This window comes from Lontra canadensis, unplaced genomic scaffold, assembly GCF_010015895.1.
Source record: "Lontra canadensis isolate GAN:19392208 unplaced genomic scaffold, GSC_riverotter_1.0 scaffold27, whole genome shotgun sequence".
NCBI lineage: Eukaryota > Metazoa > Chordata > Mammalia > Carnivora > Mustelidae > Lontra > Lontra canadensis.
The window spans coordinates 13,494,596-13,507,420 of record NW_022631021.1 but is presented as its reverse complement, the minus strand read 5'-3'; the positions used below and the strand labels follow the sequence as shown (position 1 = coordinate 13,507,420).

General features: G+C 34.6%; 1 protein-coding gene across 6 annotated transcripts in view; it reads right to left on the bottom strand.

Moving 5' to 3' along the window:
- Window positions 1-12,825, bottom strand: part of KHDRBS2 (KH RNA binding domain containing, signal transduction associated 2) — a 585,121-nt gene that overhangs the window by 373,719 nt on the left and 198,577 nt on the right. For all 6 annotated transcript variants that reach the window (XR_004383467.1, XR_004383466.1, XM_032864462.1 and 3 more), the window contains exon 3: window positions 4,061-4,177. Coding sequence is in view for 4 of the 6 variants with exons in the window: in XM_032864462.1 (XP_032720353.1) it covers window positions 4,061-4,177 (117 nt within the window). In the remaining 2 variants the exon portion in view is untranslated. The remainder of the gene's footprint in view (window positions 1-4,060; window positions 4,178-12,825) is intronic.

Here is a 12,825-nt window from a genome sequence, read left to right as displayed (position 1 = left end):
GGGGTGCCTGGGTGGCTCAGTTGGTTAAGCATCTACCTTCAGCTCAGGTCAAGCATGTATCAGGGTTATGGGGTGGAGCCCCACATCGGTCTCCCTGCTCGGCGAGGAGCTTGCTTCTCCCTCTCCCTCTGCTGCTCCCTCTACTTCTCTCTGTCTCTCTCTCTGTGAAATAAATAAATAAAATCTTTAAAAAAAAATGCTTATTCCTTTCTCTCTGGTTGGAAATAACAATGGGCTAGGCACTCTCTCCTGCAGAGCAAAACGGAGAAGCAAACGTTGATCTCTGGTGCAGTGTCTTAGGGGCACAGCTAAAATGAAAATCAGAGTATCTGGACTCTTGATTTTGTGGGATTATAGATTGCTTTGTTGTTGGGGATATTAAAAAGTTGAAACAGGAGTCCACCTAACCGATCCCAGCCTGACTGACAAGCAGTGAGCATGGCCTCGCTCCTTCAGGATTTGAGAGACTAACCGTGCCGTTTGATGTGAGGCATAGCCCAGAAGCCAAATGAGAGAAGGATGATTGGTACGGGGTTCACACCCACCAGGCAGCAGCATCACTTTGAAGGTTTTCAGTTGATTTTATTGTTGATGAAAATCAAATTGCCATGAAATCAGAAAGGATTTACTGAAGTAGCCATCACCAAATACAGAAGATAGATTATAAAATAGAAACTGCACATGATATTAGCACATCAAAGAGAGAGAGGCTAGCCTAGAGAATTATCACACATTTTCAAATAAAACTCTACCAAACAGCACTTTATTTTTTAATATAGAGTCACCAGCATGTTCTAAGACTGCGTTCCATACTTTCAACCAAGCTTATTAATAGAAATGCCAGAATACCTGTCATTACAACATAATTGATTTGCAACATGTCTATTTGTGATTTCCATTTAAGGATAATGAAGGTAGGCAAGAAATTTGCTTTAAACCTTTCCTGCTGTTTCCTCTTTCTTATCTGGGTGTGCTCAGCTTTTGTCTGATCTTCTCTAACCTCTCAAACCCTTTTTCTTGAAGATAATATGTTTGTTTCTCACTCTTTTCAAAGATAAGCCTGTAGACCACTGCTTCCTCTGTTCTCCCTCACTAATCTCTGCCATCAGCATCACTAAAAATAGCAACACTCTATCCGAAGCTACAGTAAGTTACCCCTGAAGATTGCTCAGAAGCAAATGCTGGGGGGGGAAGCAACTGCTAGAGAAGCAGGCAGCTGTGTGGTTATTTAGAACTGGCTGGCCATATGGTGTATGAGGGACTCAGACTTTAAAGAAATTTCTGAACTGCCAGTTAATTTCCTGAGATATTTTGAAATATTGCAAACATACTGTATATATTACTTTCTAATTTTCTCTATGAATATCTTTATCATCATTAAGTAAAAGTTAGCTTCTGTTCAAGCATTCCTGGATTGTTCTAAGTAACATATGAGTTCACATACTCAGTGATCTGACCAGTATGGGACTAAAATATTGAATATAAGGTAGGATTTTGCTACTGATATTCCCTTGAATATCACCACATCTCATTTTGTTTTGGTTTTTGTTTTCTCTCTCTGCTCACAGAGTTATTGCCTAGGTGTAGCTAAAAGAAAAGGAAGGTTTCCCCCAAACCCACCAAAACCAAAACAAGACAAATAAAAACATTGAAATTGTTAGAATCTTCTTAATACACCAAACCACTAGAACTATTTTCTGTATTATGCAATTTTATAATGATCTTACAACAAATCCTAAAACTTCATGCTTTTCTAAGGTTGAAAAAGTCTTATTAGATTTGTAAAACTAAAATTCAATGAGAATGTCACTCTTAACTCTTCTTTTTAAAGAAAGCATTAAACAGATCAGGATGTCTAATTAAATTATAAGTTTTGTGAGGGATCGACTCATGTCTATACTTATTTTCTACATAGCATAATATGTAATCTACAGTTGAGCACATAGCAGATGTGTAAGAAAGGCTTTTGCATAGTTATTTCATCCTGATTTAGATAACTATCCAAATGTCTCCTATTTATCATGAAACAAAGATTGTAATAGCAGAGCCAACACAGAAGAACAATCTGTATTATTTTAATACATAAAAATTATTAAAATGTGTTTATTCACTTATTTATTGTCTGTCTTTCCCATTGGGTTATAAACTCTAGGAGAAGAAAAATTTTTGTCATATTCATTATCATAAACTAGAACTACAGGTGACACAGTGTAACATAGCAATAAATACTCCTGCAATTAATGCATGAATATATTCCTGTGTGGCTGTACAAATACGTATGTGCTGACACTGAAGAATCAGATAAGTTTTATTTATTTGTTAGAAGGACAAAATCACATATAAAATCTTCCTTCCTGATCAGATCATGCAGAAGAGGTGAAATAGCAGCCCAGTGATCAATATTTTACCAAGGATTTATTTTTATTTTAATCAAATGTTTCCTAAGGTAGACTTTTGCATATTAATGTCTGTGGCTTTATTTCAGCTGTGTGCCCACCACCCTTGGCAGGTAAGGTCTTATTTAGATTCTATAAAATGTAGTTTATAGTACAATACATTATGATGATGATGATGATGATGTTTTCATTTTCTTTCATTTTGTAAAGGAACAATGAAAATGCTTGAAGCAAAGACAAACTGATTGATTGCCCAGAAAGTAATCAGTGAGAAACTTGAGTTTAAGTAACAGCTAATATCACTAAATTAAAGCTAATGGAAACTTAATAGAACTAAATTTGTTTCCAACCAGATTTTCAAATACTTATGCTGGTTCCTAACATGCTCACAAGGAAAAAGAAATCCAATGTAAAGTTCTGTGAACAGAAAAAAAAAATTCCAAATATATGGGAATAAACAATAAGCACCCATTTGCTTTGGAAGATACGGGAGTGCCTATACAGATGCTCTGGGTGTGTGAAACTCACTACTTTATTTCTCTGGCTGGTAGAAGTTTACAGTTTAATGAATTAACTGTAGAAATAGAAAATTTCAACAAACTATGGTAAGTGATCGGAGGATTAACCTATCACAGGAGTTTCAGAAAAGCCCCGTTGGGGAGATGATGCCTGATCTAAATCTTAAAAAGGTGTGTAGAATAAAAAAAAAAACAAAAAACAAAAAACATACAGTATGAAGTGCACAGTGTAATACTATGAGATATCTGTTCAGTGACATTTCCCACTGTAATTTTCTTCAAGATTTCACATTAACAGTTAAAAGAGAGAATATCTAAACAATTTCCTATGTGATTCCCATAGTCAGAAATAAATGTTTGAATATTTTATTTTCTGTGGTAACATATTGAATCAGAAAAGCATGGCCTGGTCAAATAGGACCACCTCGATACATCCACCCTTTCTCAATGAATTTTAAAAGTCCTTTATGAATACATCTCTAAAAATGGTTGTTATTTTCCAAAACAATGAATTCTAACACAGAAAAAATTGCTATCACTTTATAAAATGGGAAAATGATGTAGTTCAGATGTGAAATAAATCATTTCAAACATCAAACTTCATATATTTCTTAGCTTATTTGTTCTTTTGAGGTCAGGTGAATGGTTAAACATCACTGAAACATTTCAGAAAATAAGTGGAATTCTCTTAGATTTGCAGATAAGTATTTGAAATTGCTTTGGGTAGGAAGATCAGAGTGAAATGGAGCATAGAGGAAAAAAAGAGAGAATGATACAATGGATGTGATTAGGTGACATAGTTGAAGAGAGAAAAGGGATGCAGACAGGGAATTAAAGAAAATGAGCATAGACCTATAGGAATATCCTACAGAGGACACAGAAAAAGTAAGGAGAGTTGGCAACAACCTACACAAAGGACTAAAGAGAATAAAGATACAAAATTACATGTTCTGGGGCAGAAAAAAAAAGGGGGTAATTGATTTTTATGAAAATAGAGGAATTGACTGAGAGTGCAACAAGGTGGCCCCAGAAGGTGAAAATCGTGGGAAACAATGGGAGAACAGTGCAGATGTGCTTGTAAATTTGGCCCTGACTACTACAGGTAACCTCCTATATGTGTTAAAAATCAAAATCAAAGTTCTGTACCTTTGCTTTATCTCTCATTGATCCTTTGCCCAGGATAGACATTTTAGCACCTGTTTCTTCCTGTAGTCTCTTCAAGGAGTTTCCTCTTGGTCCGAGCAATTTCCCCACAAAATTGAACTAGGAAACAAAATCAATAGAGTATTGTTTTAGAGTGGGAAAAAGTAATAATTTGCACCCAAAATAAATGATGGGTAATGGGCTTTTCAAACTTTACCATGCAGAAGAGAGTTATGCCATTCACACAACAGACACAAGCATGAGACTATTTTGGACCTCTAATCTAGGATCCATTTTAAAAAGGAGGCCTCTTCCTAGAGGATTGCCAAGATCAATAATATGTTGAACATGTCATATATGTTACTTACATAATCAAATAAATAAATCACTTGTAAGAGAGAAATCAGGGAGAACTATGGTTTACAAAATTGCTAAAAGTTTTTTCTCTCCAGATTACTGAAAACACACACACACACACACACACACACACACACACACCAATTATGCTGGACTACGCACCTCCAAAATTGCAAAGGTTAATTTTAAATAGATTTTTAAGATTTCATTTATTTATTTTTGCAAGAGAGAGTGAGTGAGAGACAGAAGCAGACTTCCCAGTGAGCAGGCAGCCCGATGTGGGGCTCGATCCCAGGACTCTGGGATCATGACCTGAGCCAAAGGAGACACTTAACTGACTGAGCCACCCAGGTGTCCCTTAAATAGATTTTTTGAATAAAAGTTAATATTCAGGGGCGCCTGGGTGGCTCAGTGGGTTAAAGCCTCTGCCTTCGGCTCAGGTCATGATCCCAGAGTCCTGGGATCGAGCCCCACATCGGGCTCTCTGCTCAGCCGGAAGCCGGCTTCCTCCTCTCTCTCTCTCTCTGCCTGCCTCACTGCCTACTGGTGATCTCTGCCTGTCAAATAAATAAACAAAATCTTTAAAAAAAAAAAAAAGTTAATATTCATTTTTGTTGAGTATTATCAGTGCCCGTAACATTCTATCCCAAGTTTCATGATTAGGCATAATGCGATTCAATTATTCTTCAATCTTACATTCTCTATGTAAAAGAGTTGTTCTAAGGATCAGCAAATAAAAGATATGATCGCATATTCAACAAAAGATGCGATCACATATGCAGAAAACTTATAAACACTGCTGATACCACGTAATACAAAACAGCTTCTCTAAATGGGAGATTCCGCGAGGTTTTTCAGTTTGCTCATTCATCCTGAAACATGGCTAAAAACAGATGAAATAAGAGCAGTTATGGGAGTATGTTGTCAGCTACTGAATGGAACATTACCACAACAAACAACTTGGATAATCATTCACTGATTAATTTAAAAAATACAAAGGGCTTATAGAATGCACCAAAAGCTGTGTTGGGTAAATGAAAAACAAAGATAAATAAAATTAAGTTGCTGTCTTCTAAATCAGAGGTTTTCTATATACATATTTTAAATCTATAGTCCTGTAGTAAGAAATACACCATACTGAATGGTTGAAGACTAATTGCTTTTCCTCTAAATCTAGGATAAATTCAAGGATGTCTGCTGTCACGACATTTATTTAATTTTGTACTGAAGTGTAGATTGCTGTACCTATAGGCAAATAGATAAATGGAATATTATAAAGGTCATAAAGACTATACACTGAGAAGGTAAATTGATTTTCAACGAATTGCATAAGTAGTAAAATCTGAAATGCAAATCTTTTTAGTAAATGAATCTAGAACAATTGGATATTTATATGCAACAAACAAAAGCCCAAAACAAAACAAACACTAAAAAACCTTTTCTGTCCTATCTCACATTTAGGCAAACTTTATCTTGAGATCTATCCAAGATCTGAACATAAAAACAAAATGTTAAGAATGCTAGTTAGAAAGCATAGAAGGATGCCTTTGCAAATTTTAAACTGAGGAAAATTTACTTAATAGTAAGCAAACAGCATTCACTAAAACTTTTGCTGATCCAAAAACCATTAAGAAATTAAATAGATAAGTCACAGACCGGGAGAATATAATCCCCATGCATACATCTGAAAAATGATTAGTATCTTAAATCTAACACTGTATGTTAACTAACTGGAATTTAAAAAAAAAAATTAATGATTAGTATCTAGAGCTATAAAAAACTCTATCAAGTCAATATTAAACATACACATATCAGAATTACTAAAACAAAACCAAAAAAAGACCAAATAATGAGGATGTGGAACTAATACAGCAGCCACTGTTAGCAGTTTAAAATAATATAACTGTCTTGGAAAGATTGACAGTTATTTATAAAGTTAAACATTGAGTTCCACTATGACCCAGAAATTCTATTTGGGTATTTAACTAAGGGATATAAAAGCATATGTTCACAAAATTACTTGTACAAGAATGTCTTTACTCACAATAACCATTAAACTAGAAATAAACCAATGCCCATCCAAGGGGAAAAAATCAATACATTTATACATAAATTGAAAGAATTAGTCATTGATTAACATAACATCATGGATGTATCTCACAATTATGTTGAGTGAAAGATGCCAGATACAAAAAAAAAATGTATCATGTTAGATTCCACTATTATAAAATTCTAGAGGCCAAAATAATATATGCTGTTAGAATTCCTAAGAGTGGCCGCCTGTGGATAATAGAAGGCCAGGACTGGACTGGCTGGAAAGTGGCATGAAGGAATCAACTGGCATGTTAGAATTGTTCTCTATTTTGCTGAAAGTATAGGTAAATTTTTGTCAAAACTCATCAGATCATGGACTAAAACCTATACATTTCACAGTATGTAAATTGCACTTCAATTAAAAATGGAGGGGAAATCAGAAGGATGAAAACATATAAATATTTTAAAAATAATATCATAATGAAATGTCCTACAAGGAAATACTAATCCCAGGTAGTCGCTCCAATCTAGGCAGATGTTCAAGCAGTCATCGAGAAGATGTGATTGCCCATTGACCCCACCACCTAGATTTTGGCAACCAGAGGCTCTTTACCCCCTTGCTTGTCCTTGGAATTTATGTTCTGCCCACTGATCCCACAGTAGGATCCACTTCAGTGACACAGCCTTGAGAAAGAGTGATGTGTTATGGAACCGTCTGGACTGTGTACATGACTGAACCTCATTAAGGTCCTTATATAATCTCTTAAGGTACTGGTGGGCAGGTCCTGAGATATACTCATTTTGCAGCTGCCCAAGACAAGACTCATCTATAAGTTCCCTTGCTTATTAAGCCTTTCAGCTACCAATCTGGAGTGGCCTGCCTCTTTCTTCAGTTTGTTCTTGCCCTCTGTTTATGGGGGCTAGGTCTGAAATTCACCCAGGAAATTCCTGAGGTTGTGAGCTAATAGCAGACTATTCAGAGAAAGATATGGGGAAATAGCCCTCTACTCAGTTAGCAGGCTAATATAACCTTCATAGTAAAAGCAAACCAGAAAAGAGAATTTAAAGAGCAAATCCACTCATGAAACAAAACCCACTTAACAAAATAGTAGCACAACCAAGGCCTGCTGTATATACAAAAAATATATAATGACTGAGTCATGTTTATCACAGATACATGGGTAGGTTAAGATTTATAACCCCTAATTGTAACTAACCTACTAACAATGGAGAAAACAAGGTGAACATTTTATTTGGACAGAAAAAAGGCTAACATTTTATTTCAAAAGAAAAATAATTTTATGAAGTTCAATTTCAATCATTATAAAACTCACATCATCTGAAGAACGAAGGAAACTTTCTTAAACCAATAGAAGCTTTCTATTAAAACCCAATAAGAATTTTATATTTCATAGTAAAGTAATACCAAAAAAAAGGTAAAGGTGCACATTCTTGTTTTATTCCCTATTGAAGATTTAAGTCACCTAATGAGATAAATGTTATAAGTGTCAGAAAGTAAGAAACAAAATACCAGTCAAGGTTTATATAATTTATATACATTAAAAAGCTCAAAGTAATTTCAGAAAAGTCATTAGAAATCAGTGAAAGAGCTTAGCAAGGTGTTTTATACAAAATCAATATAAAAAATCAATTGTGTTTTTGTACATCAGCAACATATAATTAGTAATTTAAAAAGGAGAGAGAGACCATTTATGGCATCATTATAAAATAAATAAGATTTTCTAAGAATATATTTAATTGTTTGCAATTAAAACCTTTAGAGAATGTATAAAAATATTCATAAAGCTGTCAAATGGATATAAATAGATTGAGAGACAGATTATATTCATGGACAGGAAGTCTCAATTTCTAGTATTTTCAATATCTATAGGTTCTATACGGTTCTAATAAAAATCACAATAGGATTTGGATTAACTTACCAATTAGTTCTACAGTTTGTATGAAAATGTCGAAGTCCAAAAACAGCCAAAACATTCAGATGCAGAAGAGCAAGTTAAGGACTATGTCTATCACATACAAGGAGTCATTTTAAAGAATCACTATCATTAATTATGTTAGTATGATTATGTATAGTCCTGGAACACAGATAGAAAATAGAGCAATGGGATCCAGAATCCAGAAACAGACTCTTATTTATGTTAAATGATATATGACACGGGGCAGTACAGATCACTAACGTCCCCCTTAAAGATGCCCATGCCCTAATACCCAGGATCTGTAAATATGTTCTCCTACAAAAGGGACTTTGCAACTGTGACAAAATTAGGAATCTTGAGATGAAGAGATTATCCTGGATTATCCAGGTGTGCCCAATGTCCTTATAAATTAAAGAAGAAGGCAACAAAGTCAGAGGTTGGAGTGATGCAAGTGCTGGCTTTGAAGATGGAAGGGAGCGGGAACCAAAGATTAAGGGTAGCTTCTCCAGGCTGGAGGAGTCATGGAACAGATTCTCCCTCAAAGCCTCCAGAAGGAATGCAGCTTTAGTGAGCACCTGAATTTCAGCCCATGAGACCCATTTTAGACTTCTGACCTTCATAACTGTAAAATAACAAATCTGTATTAAGCCACTAAGTTGTTGTGCTGACTATTAAAGAAATAATAGGAATCTAATATACTAAGCCAAGAAGGGACTATCTAATACAGAGCATCATTGGCTATTCATAGTTAAGAATAATGAAATTGCTTCCTACACCATAATAAAAAAAATAAAGAAATATAGATAGATTATAGATTGAGAGTGACAGGCAAAATTTTAGAATTTCTAACAGAAAAATATAGGGAAATAATGCCTAAAAGTTCTAAGACAAGACATAAAAATATGCTAACTATAAAATAAAAGTTTGATTAAAATTAAAAATATGTGCTTATTAAAATATACCACAAAGCAGAGGAAAACATAAGTCACAAATTTGATAACTATTTACAGTACATGTTACCAATAAAGTATTAGGTTACAAAAACAAGTATAAGCAGTAAGGAAACGACAGACACCTTAATAGATAAAAGATAAAATCATGAATGTTATTGAAGAAAGAATTGTAAAAGAAAAATACATGAAAATTTTAACCTCATTAGAACTTAAAATTAAGATGACAATGAGACATCATTTTATACACACTGTGATGGTAGAAATGAAGAAGTCAGAAACCAAACATGGGTCAGAATGTGGAGCCACAAAGACTCATATAAGAATGTAAAAGATACAACCATTTTGGCATTGTCTTATACATCTGTAAATGTATTTAACCAGTGTCTCAGCAATTCCATTCCTACTATATTCTGTAGAGAAGTCTTAGTATATGTACAAGAATGTTAAGTCTCAAAGCTTGTAAGAGTAAAAATAATTGGGGAAAAGCCATCAGTTCAAGAATGGTATGCTTGATATGAGGTGAACTTAAACCCATACCAATACTTCACGTCTGTGTTTCCTAGATCCTCTCCCACATAGGCTTCCTTTTGTGGATTTTGTCAATAACAGGAATTTGCATGAGATACAGAAGGTTAACATGAATTGGAGTCCAATATTCTTGGCAAATCATGGTGCTCAGCTTCGCAGTTTTACTGACCTCTACATGAGCTCCCACTGTGTGGAGACAGGAGCCCCACAGATCTCTCTAAAGCTTCCGGTTCTAAGTTCTGGCAAGCTTCAGGCTCAAGTCTTCACTGCCTATGGGTGGCAATTTTCCTAAGGTCCCATCCCTCATCTCTTCCAACATCATGCTAGTTCTAAATTATAGATTATAATATTATATAGAGAGTAGATCTTATTTTCCTCCCAGAACCATGATGGTACAAATCATTAAGTAAACTGTGACATATTGATAGTGGAATATTTACAGCAGTGAACATAAATTGCCCATAACTACATGAAATTCTATTATTAAGTCCTAGAAATAAAATGTTAGTGAAAAATTCAAGCTCTAAACATATGACACTATTTTTATAAAACCCAATAAGCAAAATTAATAATGTTTTTATTTATGAATAAATGCTTAAGTAGTTAATCTATTCCTCAAATAACAGGTGTAATAATACACACAAAAATTCAAGGTCTTGGTAACCTCTGGGAATGGATAGGAGAGAAAGACGAAAGGGAAACATACAAGTGCTATCAAAGTAACAGGTAATATTTGAGACTTTAACTTAGGAGTTCATGAGTACCCATTTTATTTTGTTTTATGCTCTACTTGAAAATTATAGTCTTCGAATGTATTAATATTATATAACTTACAAAAATCAGATCAATTCCAGTTAAATAAATTTTTTTTAAGATTTTATTTATTTATTTGACAGACAGATCACAAGTAGACAGAGAGGAAGGCTGAGAGAGAGAGAGAAGCAGGCTCCCCACTGAGCAGAGAGCCTGATTCAGGGCTTGATCCCAGAACCCTGGGACCATGACCTGGGCGGAAGGCAGAGGCTTTAACCCACTGAGCCATCCAGGTGCCCCCAGTTAAATAAATTTTGACTGAACTCTTCAATACTCTGTTACAGAACCTTCTTGCCCCTTTACTGGTAGTAGTAAAACATCAAATGGAAAAATACAAAGCACTCAAAGTGATGTCTCCATTGGGAATGCTTATGACTGAAAGGAAGAGATAACATTTCATGCCTTCTTGGCAGAGGACAGGTTATTGACAAAATACATACATGGGCCATACTCTTGAGAAGTTTCTGTTCTTGCCTTGATTATTATGACACATTTCCCAACACTTCTATTTCAGTACAGTAGCTTCATTTCTAACCAATGACCAATTCTGAAACTGAAAGGGAGACATCCCTTTTAATTCTTTCACAAAGTCTACCTTTCAAAGTAGAACACATACATCCAACAGAATGGTGTTGTATAATCAGAGATTTAGCTTAAAGTGATAGAAAGTATATTTTATGAGTAACATTAATTATATGGCATTTTAAGCATGAAGTCCTTCTAATGTTTTTCTAAAATTTCTAAATATACAATCACCATTTGCTTTTGCAAATAAGTATTTATTTATCATACTTTAAGTTTGCTTATATTATTTTATCACTTCCCTAATATCTGCATTTGGAACAAAGTACGAGGAATGGCTCAGAAAACTTTTTTTTCCCCCGATTATTATTTGGATAAGTAAAATGCCTCAACATCAGTTAATAAGTAGAGCATAATGCTTAAGAGCATGGCTCTGAAGACAGATTATATGGGCTTGGAAATTCACTAGCTATGTAAATTTGGCTAAATTACTTAACTGTTCCTTAGTTTCTTATCTGTAAATGGGGAGAATAAAGATAGTAATACATGACAATAGTGCTCAAAAATGTGGGCTGTTCAAAGAAAGCAAAAACAACAATTTGAAAGATATTATTTATAATAGCAAAGATATGGAAGCAAGCCAAATGTGACTGGGTTGCAAGAAAACAAATTAACAGACTCTTAAATACAGAGAGCAGACTGGTGGCTGCCAGAAAGGAGGTGAGGAAGGACAGGGGAAATGAATGGGCTTAAGAAGTACAAACTCCCAGTTGTAAAAAAAAAAAAAAAAAAAAAGACATAAAGATGAAAAGTACCACTTAAGGAATATCGTCAATAATATTGTCATAACTTTCTCAAGTGACAGATGGTGACTACCTTCATCACAATGAACACTGAGTAATGTACAGAATTGTTGAATCATTGTGTTGTAAAACTGTAACTAATATAACACTGTATGTTTTTTTTTTTTTTAAGATTTTATTTATTTATTTGACAGAGAGAAAGATCACAAGTAGGCAGAGAGGCAGGCAGAGAGAGAGGGGAGGAAGCAGGCTCCCTGCGGAGCAGAGAGCCCGACGCGGGGCTCGATCCCAGGACTCCGAGATCATGACCTGAGCCGAAGGCAGAGGCTTTAACCCACTGAGCCACCCAGGCGCCCCTATAACACTGTATGTTAATTATACTTCAGTTTTATAAAGTGTGTTGCTATTATTAAATGATTATTATTTTTTTCAGCAAATTGTAATAGTATCTGACACCTATACTGAAATAGTGAGTAACCCTTATTCTTTTATTTCTATATTAATACTTTTATTTTTATATTTATTATATATACTGTGATTTTTATGATTATTGGCTGCGATTACTTGTTACAATTAACATTTTTCAAAGGCTCACTGTGTGCTGGGCACCAAGTCCTCTACATGGATGATGTCACAGTAATTGTGGTAGAGAGAAGAAATGTTTACAAACCCTTGCTCACATGGCCACCTCTACTGTAAAGGCAGGTACTTCCATCCAAAGAGTGGAGAATATTTCTGTTTGAGATTTTAAAACATAAGATGTAATAATGAAGCTGGTACATATTTTTTATATTGTGCTTAGTTTTTGGAAATGTATTTTA